The following is a 19,630-nucleotide window of genomic DNA, read 5'->3' on the forward strand; positions in this document are numbered from 1 at the left end:
TCAAGGCAGAAACAATACATTTGACAACTGTGCGCATTTCATTAGTGTACATTAACCAAAGAGTTGGTGATGAAACTGAGATAAAACTGCTTGTTACAGAGTCATGCTTTAGACAGTTAAAACACAAGACTTTAGATTCCAGCATTCATTTATTTACTGAATAAATGTATAATTTACCTCAACATGATCACATTTGGGCAGAAAAAGTGCAACATAGTCATTTTTTGTCTGTAAATAATTTATAATCACTGGCTGGAATGGAGTCTGGGTGCTTCTAGTAATTCCAAAACTCTTTTTCCTGCCAGGTTTTTATTCATTAACATCTAAAACAACATAGTAAAAGTGCTTGAATGTAAGAAGTTACAACTCTTGTGGACTTTGAGCACACAGAACAAGAAAACAGCAGAAGATAATGAGGTAGCACACGGACTACCTGAGGGGGTATGTGTCCTTCTCATTCACTCTTTGTAGGTTAGACATCCAGCCCGTCGCACTGGGTGATATCCCCAACAGCGGTGTCTCATCAGTGTCATTTCTATATCCCTTCTGAATATTCATTGGACTAAAGTAGCATTTATCGTTCCTGTGTTCAAAGAGATTAAAGGTGTGGATTACTCATTTAATCAACACATTTCCAGTGGTTTTTAGTAGGAATAAATGCCTTGCAGGCAGTACTCAGGGCACAAAACAGCCCACAAAGCCCAATCCCAGCAGGTACAAGTCTACAACGACACAGGAGAGCTTAGCACAGCAGGTTTGGAGTTTTATTTCCTGATATTTGGACATCTTTTCCTGGATTAGATAATAGCGAAGTGACTCTACCACTGACTTGCAACAAATAACACAAGCCTGGAGCAGCTTCTGCCGTGTGGTAAAGTGAGCTTCTAGCCGAGACATCCTCTGCTGATTCCCAGACATTAAAACAACATCAACCTTCCCCGTTGCGAGTTAAGATGGGCAAATTCATGAATACTAACTCACAATTTGATGAAGAGCTGTGAGGATTTTCAAATCCTAGATTTTCACCATCTATTATTTATCAGAAACTAATGCAGGACATAGATGAAAAAGACTATTTTTGTGTTCAACCTGCATGAAAACTTAGTGACAGATTATAATGAGTAATAATCATTAAAGTATTGTTTTTGAGTAAACGACACCTTTAAAAACATCTTCATGTTTAAAATATATAGAAAAATACATTTCCAGTCAGAATTTGCTCCAAACTGGAGCTCTATCATATGAGATATACGCTGCTGCACATCAGTCGCAAAAATAAAATATAACACATAAAGCAAATTCCTAGATGACTCAGGAATCTTTACAAGTATAAAATTCAGAATAAGTGTTTTTTAACAGGTTTGTATGTGTTAATATATTACCGGATGGTTTACTTTTTGACTCATGTGACCAATACCAGGAAATAAAAGAACCTATCAGAAGGGCACATGTCATGTTGTGGATTAGATAAGTGGTCTCTACACATGACACGGAAACGTTCTTTATCTTTTTTCAGAGGGTTGAGAAATGTCAGATGTTGTCATAAAGGATATCCACCAGAAATCATGTGGCTTAAATATAAATTACAATGTCCAGGAGCGATTCTGGTTTCTCTAGCCAAAGTATCCATGAAAGAACACAGCCACACACAAGAGAATGATGGCGTTGGCGTTGACAATGTTTCTCCAGAGAGGCACTTCTGTTGTATCTGTGAGCTGCTTCTTCAGCTCCTCTTCCTCCTCTGGAGTCAATTTTGGGGCTTTTTTCTGCTCCAGTCCACAGAAACACATGGCTGCTTTTTTGCAGAAGCCTGGTTCTTCCTCAGGTTCTGTAGCACAGACAAGATGTTATATTTCAAATTTGAAGAAGAAAAACAGTAAATCTAAGTGGGATGGAATGAAAACAAGCTCATTTCAGGTCTGCCAATTACCTTCTATTTCCATGTCATCACTGTCATCTTTAACCCAGTCATCTGGTTCGATGTCTATTCTTTCCTCCGTACGGTTTCTCAGACTCCAGCACAGTCGAAACAGCTAAAGAAACAACACCTATCAGTTTGTGCAAATGTTTATTCTGTTAAAGTTAGCATCTCAAAACCGTCTTCTACTGTTTTAGGGCCCACTGTCTTAGATTTGACATTGCATTTTGCCTCATCAGTCAGATTTAACCGCTCATCTAATTTAACCTGTCCGAGTTTGAAAGAAGCAGGATTTTCTTTGTGTTGTGATCAGGTTAGCTTTTAGATTAAACGGCACCAGTTTACTTCTAAAGTATTTTCATGAAAACAGGTGTAAAACCTGATCAAACCACACTGAGCTACCTTTTGGGGGTAAAATTGCAACGTGGCAGGACACAAGCTGTCTGGAATATTAACTGACAGGTTTGTGTCTTTTTCCGCTTCAACAATCAGCAAAAACCTGAAGAACTGAATGTTCACTTTCCACGGAATAAGGTTGCTATGGGAGTGTCTTTCAGTCAGTGATAACTGATTTGGGAAGTTAACAATTAATCTGGCCTTATCCAACAGCTGTCACGTACATGCTTGTCATCGATGGGTTTGGTCATTAGAGAAACTCCGAGTATGATGATGCAGGAGACGACAAACAGGATAATCCCAAAGTAGAGGTAGTGGACTCCACAGATGATGGTGGGACAGTTACTGGGTGTAACACAGCTGCCCGTCCCATAAATAAACTCTGTAATCATCCTGGACAGTCCTATTAACAAGCCAATGGTGAGTCCATAGAAGGCCCCCTGAATAAGAGAAAAAGCAAAGAGAGATAAAGAGGTTTAGAAACTTACCAGCTGCAAGGCGTTAGATAAAACAACATAAAAGGTTTCAAGTAAGTAATGTTGGTAATAAAGATCCACTTGTTTGGTGGATTGTTCATTGGAACAAAGGAAATGCAACTCTTGTGGCAACTCTTAAAACACTCTCAGCTTTAGTTTAAGAGAGTTTAAGAGAGTAAGATATGCCTGCTTCTTTTGCTATGATCAAATAAAAGGTCCTTCATGAAATAGTGCTTCGTCATTATTATACACAAAGCAAATCACCTAGAGTTGTTGGCCCACATTAATCCCTTTGGATAAATATGTGTGCTTTGAATGTATTTAAAGATCTTCAAGCAGAGTAAATCGGAGTCATTAAAATCAAATCAAATCGTCTCGTCTTCTTCCGCCTATCCAGGTCCGGGTCGTGGGGGCAGCATCCCAACTAGGGAGCTCCAGACCGTCCTCTCCCCGGCCACCTCCACCAGCTCCTCCGGCAGGACCCCAAGGCGTTCCCGGTCCAGTTCAGATATGTGCTTTCTCCAACGTGTCCTGGGTCGACCAGGGGGCCTCCTGCCGGCAGGACATGCCTGGAACACCTCCCTGAGGAGGCGTCCAGAAGTCACTGCAGACGCTGCCACAATCCGCCTGTCGATCTCGCGCTCCCTCCTTCCCTCCCTCGTGAACAAGACCCCAAGATTAAATCATCCCATTAAATCAGTCAGTGAAAAAGCCAAAATAAAAACTTTCAAAAACTTGATAAAAGTATAATTCAAGACTACTTTAAAAGATTAAATAGCAAATCTAGCTTTTTGAAAGTAAAATCAATGTAAATCCCTGACATGAGAGGCAGATTATGCCACTTCAAAAGTGACACCTGGGTAAAGTTTTAAACCAGTAACATGTTAAAAAAAACATCTTAAAACAACAATACCAATGTAAATTACAACTCACAGACTCATTGACACGTTTGCAAAAGATGGCAAGCATGAAGACGGCCGCAACAGGTGGCGTGAGATAGCTGGTGATTGACTGGATGTAGTCGAAGAGCTGGCCACTCTGAGCCGTCTGCACCACAGGGATCCACGCTATGCTCACACCAATCAGGGCCAAGATGAACACTCTGTGTAGGTAAAAGAAAGTAGGAATCAAGAATTTAATCACTAATCCTAGTCAATACAAGCCCACACCTGTGTTTTACCTGCCAGCAATCATGAGTTCCTTTTCTCTGGCGTGAGGACGGATCTTAGTGTAGATGTCCATGGTGAAGAGAGTACTAGCACTGTTAAAAATGGAGGTCAAGGAGCTCATGAGAGACGCCAACATCACAGACAGCATCAGACCTCTCAGACCTAAAACAGCGAATGTTAGTTAGACATGGAGAAATGAGAAAGAGACACAAAGACATTTAAGACAATGTTCTCAGTCCACCCACCATTAGGCATTAGGTCCACCACCAGCTTGGGATAAGCAATGTTGGTGCATCCCACACTAGTACCACAGTGCATTTTACACTCCTCTGGGTCCACACAGGCCACCACGTCTGGAATGAGTTGAACAAAAATGTCAGTGTTGGAAGGATGAGGCAGTAAAAGATGTGTTAAACCCAGACCACGCTGTGTGTTTTTCAGCTGTTGCAAAGGACTGCTTATGTCACACAGTGAGGACTCCAGAAAGGTGGCACACTTTACAGTCCAAGATTTCAGTGAGCCAAACTGCACCACGCCTCCCTCTAGCAGATTGTGCTAATGTCGCGAGTGCACTCCACAAAAAGCATATATCACAAAAATCTGACAGCTAACTAAAACAACATGCTGATAAGAGAAAAAGACGCTACTGACACTTATTATTACTATTAGACCCAAAATGAGTTGTCCACAATTGCTCCTGCATGTAGCTTCCACTGTTGCTAATTTGGCTAATTCTACACTCACATTGTACTCTTGTCACTAGCTGTTGGCGTGACTCCCTGGGTGTATTTTCATTGATCGATTGAAGACAGGAGTCATAGGCTGAAGGCTGACTTTGGTCGTGAGAGTGCACAATAAGCTGTTGGAGAGCCCGTCACGCTGGGTGGCCATAGATTTGCAAATGACCTTCACGTTCACCGGTTTTTGACATGATTCTGTTCAGGACAAGAGATTTGACTAGGACGGCCAAAAAACGCACAGTGTGGTCTGGGCTTAATGGTTAAAATGAGAATCTTAAAGCGCAACACACACCAGGATAGAGGATCCTGCTTATCATCCCAGGAAACACCATGAGAAACATGGGAAACAGCTTCAGGTAGCCACATAAGATACAGCCTCCTTTAACATGAGAGAGATTCTTGGCCGAGAGGCAACGCTGGACAATCACCTACAGAAAAACAGCCATGAACCGGTGAAAAATGGTGAATTCTTAACTAAAGTGAGAAACTGACAAAGTTACAACAGTGGTGATAACATGTTGTCTGTTTTTGTATCAGAACAGCTTTAATGTTATTCCTGATTTAAAAATGAGACAATACATTTCTATGATTTCTTTGGTAACAATATCTTGGGTGAGCAATGGAAGACAAACAAAGCTTGGTTAAAACCTTGTCTACTGATTTAAATACCAAACGTAGAGCTTGTGAAACAGGATTAAATCTGCAGTTTTTTCTGAGTATGTTGAGGAAATGTGTTAATTATTTAATTTACAATCTTATTAACTCAATTATTATTAGAAGTTTCATCATTAATATGTAAGATCTAGTGTGAAGCCAAATGGTAGAATTAAACGCTTGTTTAAGAAACAAACGCAAACAGAATATTAGACCCACATGTAATGTTCCAGCATTTAAGTAAGTTAAGTTGCTCGCTAAAGGAGAGGTATTGTACAGCTCCTTAATTGTTTTGTGGTGGAGGGTGTAATGGTGTGTTGAACTTGTTTACAGCTGCCTATGTGTCTATATGTGTGTGTTTAGAACACGATTACGGGGTGTCGTAAAGCAAAAGGAAGTCTGTCTCAGCTAAAAGAAGATTTATAAGCAGCAACTGGTAAGCAGGGTTTTCTGCAACCAAATGGTCCTGTTTTTGAAATGTTCAAGTGTTGCTAAAAGCGTGGTTGTGCTATTCCGTGGGGACGGTCCCCTCGGATGATTGTGTCACTGTGTTTTAGAAATAAAAGGCTGCACTGAGGAGGAGAAGTCAGAGATCTTATGCTGGGATCCACCTCTGTACAACACCTCCCCTCATGAGCCAAACTTCATTCTTGTGTCTGTCTGGATTTGTCACTTTTATCCTTTAAGCTTTCTAACACAGTATCTCACAGGTGTTTGACTTTTGGCAGCTAATCATGTAAATTATTTACTAAAGAGATTTTAAAATATCACTAAATGTTCACAAAGGTAACAGGGGCCTTGCTCTCCTTTGATGTTTTTAACTTGTTTAAAGGTATGGAACGCTTGTTTAATCAATACTTTTGCAGTGGTCTTTGGTAGAAACGAATGCCATGTAAGTCGTACTCGGGAGGGGTGCTCTGCTGCACCATTTTCAGTAATTAGAAATGAGCCACATTAGAGCCGAGCTGCAGACGGCAGGAGTTGAAGTCTTGTTTCCTAATATTTGGACATCTTGCCTCGGATTGGATAACAGCAACTCGACTCTACTGACTGAGTTGTTTTGCAAGGTTGATGTTTTATCTCCACAAATAACACAAGCTTGGAACAAGCTTGCGACAGATTAGTGACAAGCACCCGGTGTGTCACTGTGGGCTCCCGCAGGCCCCTGCCCTTCACACCACCACAGTTTTGGAAAATTTGTATAGTTCCTTCTTAGGGTTCAACAACCCCCCAAGGCGCTTCACAACACAATCAGTCGTCCACCCATTCACACGCACATTCACCTGCTGGCCGTGAAACTCAGAGTGATCGACTATAATAGAAATAATAATCAAAAAATGTTTTTTTTTCAGTGATCCACACCTTTAATGAATTACACATCTGAAAATTAGCTCTAATTGTACCTCCTCACGTTTTGTGTACCACTGACTGATTCACATTGTTCCTATTCTTTTTCTGCTCTTTTAGTTATTAGTTAACATATTTTTTTATGTTTAAACTTTTTATAATCAGTATATTTTATTCTTGTACTATGAAAATGAAAGAGGAACAGTATTTCTTTTGTTCATACATTCTGACAAAAAAAGGCTATTTGATTTAATTTAACATTTCCTCAACAAACTCCCTTTGAAAGTAGTCAAAGTTGACATAAGTGTGTTAAAACATTTTTTAAACTCTCTTTAGTTGTTCCTCCTCTGAAAGTGCAAGAATGTGCTCATGAAGGACTGGTGAAAAAATGGGGAGTAAAACAAGGGAGTGAACAAACTGAAACCTAGTTTAGATTATTTGTGACAAATATGCAAAATAAATCTACTGTTGCAATTATACCAATTGACCCATATGACTCATAATTCATATAAACTTTTTGCAAAAACATTGTACACATTAATTCCATGTGATTTAGCATGAAAATGTTCACATTTTCCCAAAATGTTGTTTCTCCATAGTTGCCAAGAGTCACAGCCCAGTCTCAGCAGTCAGGAACATTTTACCTCACACTGACTGAACGTCTGTCTACTGCAGGTAAGATACTAACTTGTCAGAAGTACTGCATACAGAAATGTGGGACTGTGAAAACTGAACATGCATAATCATCAACACACCTTAACTTGTAACTTAAACCTTACTTTGACTTGACTTTACCCTCTTGTTGATCTACACACAATCATAAAAGAATGTCTTATTATAAAGAATTGGCTGTGTCACACTATCAGCTGACTACATTGGACCACCTCAATGAGCCGAGCCAAAACAGGCCAGATAAAGAAGCATGAATGCACTTGCGGTTACATAAAAATCAATGGGATGACTTTACGACTACAGATTGTTTCTGGTAAACAATAAAAGGAGTTGTTGGAGGTGAATTGTCTTAAGCTTCACTGACCTGATCCGTGCACCAGTACCAGGTGGCCTGAATAGTAAGTCCAAACACCAAGCCAGGCCATGGCAAGTCCCCTGTTATAGCATCCCTGAAAATATGGAAGGAGTCGGCCCGAGGCTCGTAGCACTTTGAGCTGATGTTGCCAACGATGCTCGGGACTGCAGCCATGTAGAGCCTCTGGAAGTTCTCATAGCCCCCCACTTCAGTAAAAGCTGAAGATAGATGTAAGTTACACTGACTTATATATTCACTTCCCAATAATGAGGCATCACTTTATCATTAAATGAAAAAAAAACATTCAACTGTCATTTTTACCAAATCCCATCAGAATGAAGGAGCCGATAACCATGATGATGGTCTGTAAGGTGTCTGTGTAAATCACTGCAGCCAGTCCACCTGAAATACAACACATCTGTGAATATGTCATTCAAAATATTTGTAGTAACTTGTTTACTAGAGAAAATAATATGATTGTGCTTTTATGTAACTGTTCTGTCTCTGCTTGTCTTATAAAGATTCCACTCAGGTGTTTATGCATTATTGCAGGGCAGCAACAGAGGGCCATTTGAAGCTTATCATAGTCCACGGACGATTAACTACAAACCACACATAAATCACAGATAAACAGGGACTGTGTGTGTGTGTGTGTGTGTGTGTGTGTGTGTGTGTGTGTGTGTGTGTGTGTGTGTGTGTGTGTTTGTGTGTGTCTACGGTACAAATGGCCTTGAGAGACTACCCTCTACCGTGCATGGTGCCATTCATGCTGATAAGACTTTTTTTCTGGCTTTAGTTTATGATGAGAATTTAAAAGGAAGTGAATCCACCCCTAGGACAGACCTGTGACTGTGTACAGTGCTGTGATCGCCAGTAGGGCAATAACAGCAACGTAGATATTAAGCCCTAGAGCCTGGTTGATAAAGATGGCACCGGAGAACATGTCTGCCTGGGAGGAGATGGAGAACTTCAATTAGCCACATGGGTCATTTAAACAGGAGGGTTTTCTACAGCTGGCACAGAGACTTACAGAGATCTTGGTAAAAACGTAGAGGAAGAGGGAAAGCACAGAGAGATAGATGCGAATACGCTGTCCTCCAAACCTCTTCTTGAGGTACTCGGGCATAGTGATCACCTAGACACATCCACTCAAAAGATTTAGCTTTCAAGGCTCAAATGGAACAATGGTTGCACACTTGAATGAAGAGATGTGAGTGTAAATGTGACCTGAGTGTGTTGTTTACCCCAGCTTTAATGTAGATTGGCACAAAGAGCCACCCAAGGATAACAACAACAATAAGAGCCTGAAACAGACAAAAATACAAGAATACAGGCTTTTTTTCTCAACTTCACCCAACAAGCATCAATGGTAACCAATAAGCGATGGGCTCAGCTGGCAGGTAACTCAGACATTTGTGGTGCAGTTACTCACATTCCATTCAAATCCACCAGTAGCTATTCCAGCTGCTGCAGCAGTTCCAGCAATCCCAACAAAGTGACCGCTGCCAATGTTGCTGGCAAAGAGGGATGCGCCGATCTGTATGAAGGCGTTACATATTTTTATTGGATGGCCAGAGAGTAAATTACTGGCATGAAGCAATTTCTGAGCTTTTTTCCATTTCAATTCCTACTCATCATAACAGACTAACACGAGTAACCTTGTTCTTTCTAGGTGCTAAACGTACACGGGCACACACACAGATGAACAACAGCACAGTTTTTCACAATCTTATGGAAGAAATTACACTGATTACGGTTATCAAAAGTTTAGATTTCCTCTTTGGTCTCATCTGTTCATCATAGGAGTAGCTTTTGTTCATTCACAGCTGCGCAAATTGAAGTCATGTTGCTCTGGTTTTTAGAGACAGAAAGGCTTTTTCAAAGCTTCCTAAAATAACTCCTAACAAACCAAACTAGAGCAGTCAACATTTCTGTGGTAAAGCTTAGCCTCTAACATGCTAGCTGAAGCCTTTTAGACTACAACAGTGTCCAGTCCTGGTCCTCGAGGGCCACTACCCTGCATGTTTTAGATGTTTCCATGCTCCAACTCTCTTAATTCATTTAAATCATTTGTTCAGCAGATTTTCACACATTCATTCAAAAAAAGTTTGCTGAATCAGAGAAACATCTAAAACATGCAGAATGGTGGCACACACAGACTAGGATTGTAGATCGTGTTTCCGTTGGAACTGCTGGAGTTTTTAGATTCATTCTCAAAACACTTCACAACTTGAGCTTGTTGGTTGTTCACTTTTTGAAGACTGGCAACTAATTTGAATGACTTTCATTTTTAACGTTTTTTACATGGGAAATGAAATCTACTGTTTAGAAATCACCCTACACTCAGAGAAAAGATATACCTTTAGGTGTAAAAACAACGGAGTGGTACTTTCAAAGTTGCTGTTCTAAATGTGGGATCAATAAACTTGTTTTGTTTCACTAACGGGACCTTTAAAAGGCACAGAGATTTAGACCAGAATGTCCTATAATTGCTATAGATTGGTTGTTCCAGTCAGTCTTTTAATTTGTTGTGTTCACAACACCTGACACAATGGAGAAGCCACCTTAGCCAGCAGACATGACAGAGAACTGGACTCTTAATCTTTAGGTCCCAACATCTACCGACCTTTCACCATGTTGAAACATAAACGATAAATGGCCTGTAGTTGATATAGCACCTTCCAGAGTCCTGGAACCTCCCAAGGCACTTTACAACCCAATCAGTCCTTCACCCATTCACACACTCACACCCTGGTAGTGATAAGCTTCATTGTAGCCACAGCTGCCCTGGGGCTCACTGGCAGAGACGAGTCTGCCGTACACAGGCGTCACCATTCCCTCCAACCACCACAAGCAGGCAAGATGGGTTAAAGTGAGACTGGGCAGGGCTCGAACCTGCAACCTTCCGATTACAAGACGAGCCCTTAACTCCGGTGCCACCATCACCTTTGAAGCCATCAAATACAAACTCATAGTTATCTTGATATCCAAAATCCAACTGGAGAGGATACATTGTACCCCAATTCGTACCCTGGAGGACAAAACTTCTATAGCATTAGTCTCTCGAGACTGTTGTCCAGTTGTAAGTGCTTCTATATCATCAGCGATGAGTCGTTTCCTGTTTGCCGTGTGTTAACACACAAACTTTTGTTTGCATTGACATTAATTGATTATTTTTGTGGATTTAACAACTATTACAGTGCGTCTTCATGAATTGGATGCTGTGAGGATGAATTCAGTTTCATAACATCCTGCTTCAGCATTTTGCTTCTTGCTAAATCCATTTCATAATGTGTTGTATTTTTAGATCTGGTTACAAACCAAGTGACTTGTTCTGAAAAAGCATGGGTGTCGTTTACCATAATGGTTTATCTCTGTAGTAATGACAGAGAACAATCTCGGTGAGAGTGAATGATTTCTTATCTTGAGAGTGAGACACTCACCGGCCACCACACCATACTCCTCCCGGCTAGGAAGAACCCTCCCACAGTGGATCGATTGGTTCGGACCATCGCCTACAACATGACAAAATCCATCAATCTGTGCTAAGCACGTTGGACTCAAATTACAGCATCAAATTCACCAATATTTTTACTTTTATTTATGATAAAATGTTTTAGTTTAACTAAATGTGAAATGGCAATATTTGTTATCATGTGGTTGATTAAAATACTATGCAGAATGTTCATAACCTTTTGTCTTTGTTACATAAAAAACTATTGAGAAAAGAAAATGTAACATCTGAAAATAGTCATACTTTATCTTTGCCTGTAAAGAAAATAATTCTGTTAGCTATTCTTGAAGAAAACGACTCATAGAGCCATAACACTGTAAAATGATCAACAAAAATGGTTTATTGTAAGTCAGATAACTCACCCCTACACCCACGGCCAAGACGACCACAAAATAAATCACAATAACAGAGATGTCTGCTGCATTGTTGACCACATTGGTGCTGATGCCATTTTTTGCACTACTTGTGATGTAGGAGAATCCAAAATAATCCCGAGACATTTTGCTGGTTGGAAGAGTGACAGGACAGGAAAGAGTCGGTGTACTTCGACTGGAGCGTTTTCCCAACACTTACCTTTTATACCGTGTGTGTTTGTGTGTTAGAAAGAGGGCGGGTCAAGAGTAGGGATGATGCAAAGAGAAGCCTTGCTTGTAGATACATTTTCTCATGAACATCAGGTAAAATTTGTCAGCTTTCAGTAAATCGTGGTTAATTATCAGCTTACAAGGAAATTCCATAAGTAAAGCTACTGTTGTTTCATTAACTGCTCAGCTTTCTTTTTCCTTTTCCTCTTTAGCTCAGCCAGTGTTCACAGCTCAGGTTATTGCAGAATATTGAGTTTTTAACACAACACAGCATCACATCACATTAAAGCACAATTCTGCCTCAACTCAGTCCAATTTGAACAAAGCACCTTTAGTTTGCCATTAAAAACTGTTGATTTTATAAATTAGCCAGTGACATATGGGTAGATAAAATATTGCCTTCTACTGAAAAGGTTGGAGGAAATGCAGACACCAAATGCAGTGCTACATTTCACTGATTGGACTAGTTTCAGGACCTTAAAAGTTTGGAATCCAGAAATTTGATTGTGTAAGTTTACACAACACAAAGACTTCAGATAGTAAGTTTAATGTCACATTGGATGAGAAACACATTTAAAAACAAAAATCACAACTTTTATACATTCATTTTCTGTACCCGCTGATCCATGCAGGGTCTCGGGGGCGGGCTGGTGCCTATCTCAGCCGTTTTTGGGCAAACAGGTGGGGTTCACCCTGGACAGACTGCCAGTCCATCGCAGGGCAGCATAGAGACACACAGAAAAAATAACAAGCACACACACTCACACCTAAAGAAAATTCAGAGACTAATTAACCGAAATTCATGTTTTTGGAATGTGGGAGGAAGCCGTGGTACCCAGAGAGAACCCATGCATGCACAGACCCCAGGCTGGGATGTGAACCCAGGACCGTCTTGCTGCAAGGCAACAGCACTAACCATCGCACCACTGTGCAGCAAAAAGTCACAACTAAAATGTAATTAATACGTTTATAATCCTAATTAATTTTTATGTAAACACGCCAATCCCAAAAGATGAGGAATTTACTTGGAAGTTTATAAAACAATCAAATGACCCTTGACCGAACCTTTGCCCTAATACAGTGAACGTAACACATTCTTGATAAACGTGTTTTTATCTGTTTGTTAATAATTAGCTTTTGAACTGATGATTGAGATCTGGCAAAGACAAAGAAAAGCGATTCACTTTCAGCATTTAATTCATGTCCTTTGTTGTATAATTACATAACGAGGACACTGAGTATATCTAACACAAAAGTGTTGTCTATTTGCCCAAGGGACTGAGGATAAAAATTAGCCCTGGCTATAATCTTGCATATGTTGCACCCTGGAAACACCCTGGAAATATTTGTAGTTATTCTAGTAATATTGCATTACATTTTATCTTTTGTTTGTACATTTAAATCTTCCGATGAAGTTCAATTATTCAAAACAATTGTAGTTATTTTTGTTCAGGCACAGAAGTGACTAGAAAAGGTGATGCTACGTCATGAAGAGGTCCTGTGTGGCCAGTGTGTAAAGGTGTTAGTTCGTGGTTCGTGCCCACTGCTCCAGAGAGAACAAGCCAAAAATAATAATAATAATCAATGCAGCGTGGGGCAAATAAAGTTGCCAAACAGAAAACGGAGTCCTGTCTGTTTTGGGAGTGCAACATAAATTTGGTGTTCCTGCCCGGTTGGATTGTTTTCTCATCGCGGAGCAAGTGGAGACAAAACATGAGTGACGCCATTGTTAACCCTCTGGTAGCCTGAAATGCTAATACGCCAAGCAAGACAAGTAGATCACAAAAGGAATAACACTTTACAAGATGCCCGGCGATAAGCATATGTCCCCTGCTTGGGAAAGTGTATTTGGGGAGATAGAGGAAAAGTTACTGACGCTGTCCGAACCGGGCCTAAATGACGTCCGTGCGACATTTGATATTCCAGTCAGTGAGAGTGGAAAAGACTTACCTCGAAAATTGAGAAGATTGGTCCTGCAGTTTGTGGAAAGTGAAGAAGTTACCTCGTTAGAAGATGAAGGTATGTCCTTCTTACTAACATTAAGTGACAAAATAGATGAAATAAAAGGAAAAAACGAAAGCAGTGATGAAACTAAGCCACCACTAATGGAACTGCCCCCTACACTGGCAAGTGGTACTGCAGCTAAAGACTTCGGCAGGAAAAATGACAGCCCTCAGGTTTCAACAGTGTCAGAACACGTCACCATGTCTGCAACAAACCCCAGCCTATTTCACCGGCTTTACAGAAGAGAACTTAAAATAATAGGACAGATTGGGGAACCAAACCAAAAAGATTAATTAGGATATGCTAGTTTGGAAAGACAAATACAAAAAGCTCTGAAAAGAGGAAATGATGAAGGTGAAATTGTGGAGGCTGTCATCCAAGCCATAATCGCTGGAATAAAACTAAAAAGTTACCTGGAAAGCAGAGTTGACTTGACATTACAAGCTCTCAGGCAGATCCAGCGGACTCATTTTATCGAGAAAGATGCCACAGAGCTGTATCATTCTCTCACCTGTGCAGTTCAAGAAACAAAAGAAACCCCTGTCCAGTTTTTGGTGCGAGCAATTGACTTGTGACAACAGGTCCTGTTTGCTTCAGAAAGAGTTGCTGATACAAAACCAGTTTCTGCAAACAGTGATGACTGGCCTCCAGGATGATACTATCAAAGCAGACTTCAAAACCCACCTCCAGAGCCCAAATGTTAAAGATGAAGATCTTCTAGAAAAAATGACCGCGGCTTATACTTTGGAAATGGAAAGGAAAAACAAACTGCCAACGGAAAACAAAGGACAATTAAGGTTGCGACTATAAACAATGCTCCCCAACAGCAATCAAGCACAGAAATGGGGAAGCGGGACACGCTTATGGAGAAAATGGATGAGGGTAACAAAGCTATATGTGAAGCCATCCAATTTCTTTCCACACAGATAGCAAGTTTGAACTCAAACTCTCGACAGCAGTCAACCAGGGTGAGCGAGCAACCAACATGGAAATATCCACCACGACAGAGACCGGCTGATAAAAGATGTAAACAATGTTGGAGATCCAACCAAGAGGGAAAATGTAATCACTGTTCCAAATGTGGAAGCACAGAACACTGGGCAGCTGGTTGCAGAACCAAAAATGCATCAGCTACTATAAACAAGATTGAAACTCAGCTACATCCTGGACAAGAGGTAGGACACATGGCCCCTGCTCACCTGAATAGGTGTCTCAATGTAAAACAGGAGAGAACAGCTGAACTTGTTGGCAGAAGGTGCCTAGTTCAAGGATGTTTGGGCAGTGTTGATACCACCGTGTTGTAGGACACAGGGTCACAGGTGTCAATTGGGGGAATGGACTGGAAAAGAAAACACCTCCCAGATGTAGAAGTAAGATCAGTGGAAGAGCTGTTTGAGGAAGGAGCACTGGACCTATCTGCTGCAAATGGAACGGAGATCCCACACGAAGGATGGATAGGAGTCAACTTTGCTTTGTCCCAAAAAGATTAATCTGAAATGGCTGACAAACCAGTCCTGGTCCCGATTCTGGTTACAAGCAGTGCCTTAAAACACCCCATCATTGGGTTTAATGTAATTGAAGAAATGGATCTGAGAAAGGGTGGAAATCAGATCCCCGCCACACTCATGGTGCAAAGTCTGTGTTCTGCACTAGAGGTGGGACGCAAAACTGCAAGAGCAGTCCTTTCAGTCTTAAAAGGCCAAAGGCCAGAAAACTCCCCCTACATAGCCAGACTGGGCAGACGAGCAGCAGTAGTCATCCCACAACGTGGAGTGATGGAAATGGAATGTAGCCACCTAAAGAAAGAAGCTTCACGTGGGGCGCTGCTGGTGTTGGAACCAAACTCAGAGACACCATGGCCTGTAGGACTAACCATCAGAGAACAGCTAATCCAGGTCTCATCTCAGGAAAACGGTAAGATTTCTGTCACTGTTGAAAATTTAACAGACCATGAGATTAACCTGTGTGGTCGGACAATACTTGGCTGGTTGTATAACGTGGATTCAGTTTCTCCACTAGAAACTACGTGTGCAGTGTCAGAAATCATTGCCAGCAGACAGTGACGTCGCTGACCGAAGAGACCAGCTCAACCTTCCTGCACTAACAGAGTCATGGGACCCTCCAGTGGACCTGAGTCACCTGTCAGAAGATCAACAACAGCAGGTAAAACATATGCTCAGAGAGGAGTGTGATGTTTTTGCAAGAGATGACTGGGACACATGAACAATTCAAGATCTGGAGATGGACATTCATCCTAAAGATAATGTGTCAATGCAGAAAACATACAATGCAATCCCGAGACACCTTTATCAGGAGGTGAAAACACACATACAGGATTTACTTAACAAAGGCTGGATCCAGAAGTCCCATTCCTCATACTCTTCACCAGTGGTTTGTGTGAGGAAGAAGGATGGAAGTCTTTGTTTGTGTGTAGACTACAGACTATTGAACCTTAAAACAATACCAGACCATCATCCAATTCCTCGAATATAGGAGATCCTGGAAAACTTGGGAGGCAACTCCTGGTTCACCGTGTTGGACCAGGGAAAGGCTTACCACCAAGGGTTTGTAAGCAAGAAAAGCAGACCATGCACAGCTTTAATAACACCTTGGGGACTCTACGAATGGGTCAGGATCCCGTTTGGGTTGACCAATGCGCCAGCTGCTTTTCAGCGCTACATGGAAGGATGCGTCGGGGAACTCAGAGATGAGGTTTGTGTCCCATACTTGGACGATGTGTTAGTGTTTAGCCCCACCTTTGAACAACACATCCAACATGTAAAGCAGGTACTGCAACGACAGAGTGTGGAATAAAGTTACAGCCAAAGAAATGTGACCTTTTCAAAGAAGAAGTCTGTTATGTGGGTCGCATTGTTTCTGCGGAGGGGTACAAAATGAATCCCAAAGAGGTGGAGGCAGTGAGAACCCTTGTGCATGAGACACCAGCAACGGTGAGGGACGTAAGAAAACTCATGGGCTTTCTCAGTTACTACAGGGGATATATACAGGACCTCAAGGGTTGCAGCGCCACTGTATAATTTGTTAGCGAAACCAAAGTTTGACCAGCATGGGATAACTAAAACAAAAGGGAGGAGCCAAGAACAAAGCCAGTTATTACCATCACCCCCAGTCCAGTGGACTGAGGCCTATCGAGACATTTTGAGAACAATAGTGGATCAGCTGACAAATCCACCTGTCATGGCATATCCGGACTTGGAGAAACCATTTATACTACATGTAGATGCTTCAGCAGAGAGCCTGGGTGCAGTCTTGTACCAGCAAAAAGAAGAAGTTCTCAGAGTTATTGCATATGGCTCCAGAACATTGACAGCGGCAGAGAAAAACTACAAGCTACAGTCTGGCAAACTGGAATTTTTAGCACTGAATTGGGCTATAACTGAGCGCTTTGGGGACTATTTGTTTCATGCACCCCATTTTGTTGTGTATAGTGATAACAACCCGCTCACATACGTCACTAAAACGGCCAAACTCAATGCCGCTGGGCACCACTGGGTGGCGGAGCTGTCAGACTACAGATTCACCATCAAATATAGGCCAGGCCCATCTAATGGAGATGCTGACTTTTTGGCACGCAGACCAAGCCCCATCGAGAAGGTCATCAGAAAATGCACTGCTGAATGCAAACCAGAGGTTCAGGAAACCATCAGCAACATTTAAACATAAAGAGACCATTTTGTTTAAAGACACATCTGTGAAAACAGATGTATGCATGTGAGTAGTATTGTGTAGCAGAGGAAAATGGAAAATATGTTGGATCAGATGCTCAAATGTACTAAAAGACACCACATCCAGTCATTTTTTACACTGTGGAAACTTGAATTAACACATAATGAAGTTCTGATAGCAGCTACTTATACAGGCCAATTTTATCACTTCTGGTGAAACCTTCTTTATCAACCCTTTGCTGTCTTATCATTAGCCAAGCATAAATCTCCAGAACCAGCCCAGTAATTTAACCAATTAACATCTCAGATATGAAGGTATAGTAATCTAGATTATGACAGTACAGAAGTTGATCACAAGGAAATGAGACACATAACCTAGATTCACATGCACACATACACCAATAAAACCCCGTTGTCATGGTCTGCGTCTGTGTCTCCCTCACGTGTCTCCTTGTGTGCTCCATTCCCCTCTAAGAATCCCCTTATGTGTCTCGTTGTGTTCCTCATGTGGTCTTCAGCCCTCCAGATTATCCCTCCCAGGTCCTGTGTTCCTTTGGTCTCCCCTAGTCACCCCTCTGCAGTTTTTATAGGTTCAGCATTTCATTTTATTAGTCTCTTTAATGTGTTTTCCCACAGGTTTTTGTAGTTTTCCTTCCCCTTAGAATATTAGTTATTTTTGCTGGCTTGTCTTTGGGTTTTTCGTCTTAGGTCATGTTAGTTTCCTCCCTGATTAGTGAATTGCTTTCACTTGGTTTCTCTCCCCACACACCTGCAGCCTATCTGTCTCTCAGTGTATATAACCCTGTCTGCATCTCTGTTTGTTGTTGGGTCATTGTCTTGAGTCACCTTTGTCACTTCTGCAGAAGTGATAAAATTGGCCTGTATAAGTAGCTGCTATCAGAACTTCATTATGTGTTAATTCAAGTTTCCATAGTGTAAAAACTGACTGGATGTGGTGTTTTTAGTAAATATGAGCATCTGATCCACCATATTTTCCATTTACCTCTGCTACACAATACACTCACATGAATACATCTGTTTTCACAGATGTGTCTTTAAACAAAATGGTCTCTTTATGTATAAATGTCACAACAACTGAGTGTAAATTTCAGAATTAGATTTAGCAGTTGTCAAACATTAACTTAAAGTGTTGGTGTGTGTGTGTGTGTGTGTGTGTGTGAGTGTGTGTGTGTGTGTGTGTGTGTGTGTGTGCCCGTGCCGACAGTGTCAGTTGAAATGAATCTGAGCTTTTAAAAAGGCAAGCAGGGGTGGTGGGAGTTGTGGGGTATCACGTATGATGGGTGGGAGCTGTGAGGCTAACACAAAAGAGTTATCTTGACTCAAAGCAGTGCAGATCAACAATATACATCTTGACAAAAGGGTCTCACATGTGAAAGGCTAACCCCCAAATTCCACTACCTCCGCTCCGCTCTGGCACGAACTCCGCAGCAAAACTGGTCCCGTTGTAGTCAATCAGAGCTATTCCACTATTTCGGCCGTGCTGCGGCAGTGCGGCGCAGTGCGCCGCCCTCTGTTCCGGTGTCCGGCAAAAATAGAATCGATCATATTTTTGCCAGAGACCCCAGCACCTCCGCAGTAAATGGACAGAAATCACAACCACCCAACAGGAAAGGGAGCAAGCACAACTTCAATTATTTCACAATCAATCGATAAACAAAAGGCATTTTTTGTTTCATATGCACAGGTTTAACAACTTTTAACAACTATCAATGGCGGCTGAACTTTAAATGTACAAAAATAAGCCATAAATACAGTTTCCACTATCAAAGTAGTCACACTTTGTTGATCCAAACACTGCTGATCTCTCAACACAAATGAAGGGCAGATTCATTTCGATGCTTCTCCCACACAACGGGTGTTTGGATCTAACTTCCGCGTTTATTGCTCGGACTGTATCGCAAGATCTCGAAAATCCCGCGCATGTTTGTTTGCACACCTCAGGTCTCTGCACCGGAGCGGAGACGTTGTAGAGCGGGTACCAAGAAAAACTGAGTTCAGAAGCGAGCGGCTGCGGAAGGCGGGGGCGGAGCGGAGCAGAGGTAGTGGAATTTGGGGGTAAGGCTAACACAAAACAGTTATCAAGTGTAACTAAAA

At 41.5% G+C, this 19,630-nt stretch overlaps 1 protein-coding gene and 1 long non-coding RNA gene across 2 annotated transcripts in view; one reads left to right on the forward strand and one right to left on the reverse strand.

Moving 5' to 3' along the window:
* Positions 1–19,630, forward strand: part of LOC129164394 (uncharacterized) — a 35,349-nt gene that overhangs the window by 6,391 nt on the left and 9,328 nt on the right. The window contains exon 3 of the long non-coding RNA XR_008563979.2: positions 7,300–7,375. This is a non-coding gene — a long non-coding RNA (uncharacterized lncRNA). The remainder of the gene's footprint in view (positions 1–7,299; positions 7,376–19,630) is intronic.
* Positions 131–11,970, reverse strand: slc5a1 (solute carrier family 5 member 1). The gene is made up of 15 exons (XM_015940960.3): positions 11,604–11,970; positions 11,171–11,242; positions 9,160–9,264; positions 8,972–9,031; positions 8,758–8,862; positions 8,571–8,676; positions 8,049–8,129; positions 7,737–7,945; positions 4,992–5,127; positions 4,205–4,312; positions 3,971–4,121; positions 3,724–3,892; positions 2,539–2,754; positions 1,931–2,033; positions 131–1,828 (listed from the first exon to the last, which is right to left on the reverse strand). The coding sequence occupies exons 1-15, from the start codon at positions 11,739–11,741 to the stop codon at positions 1,614–1,616; spliced, it is 1,974 nt and encodes a 657-aa protein (XP_015796446.1). The 5' UTR covers positions 11,742–11,970; the 3' UTR covers positions 131–1,613.

This window comes from Nothobranchius furzeri, chromosome 6 (assembly GCF_043380555.1).
Source record: "Nothobranchius furzeri strain GRZ-AD chromosome 6, NfurGRZ-RIMD1, whole genome shotgun sequence".
Lineage (NCBI taxonomy): Eukaryota > Metazoa > Chordata > Actinopteri > Cyprinodontiformes > Nothobranchiidae > Nothobranchius > Nothobranchius furzeri.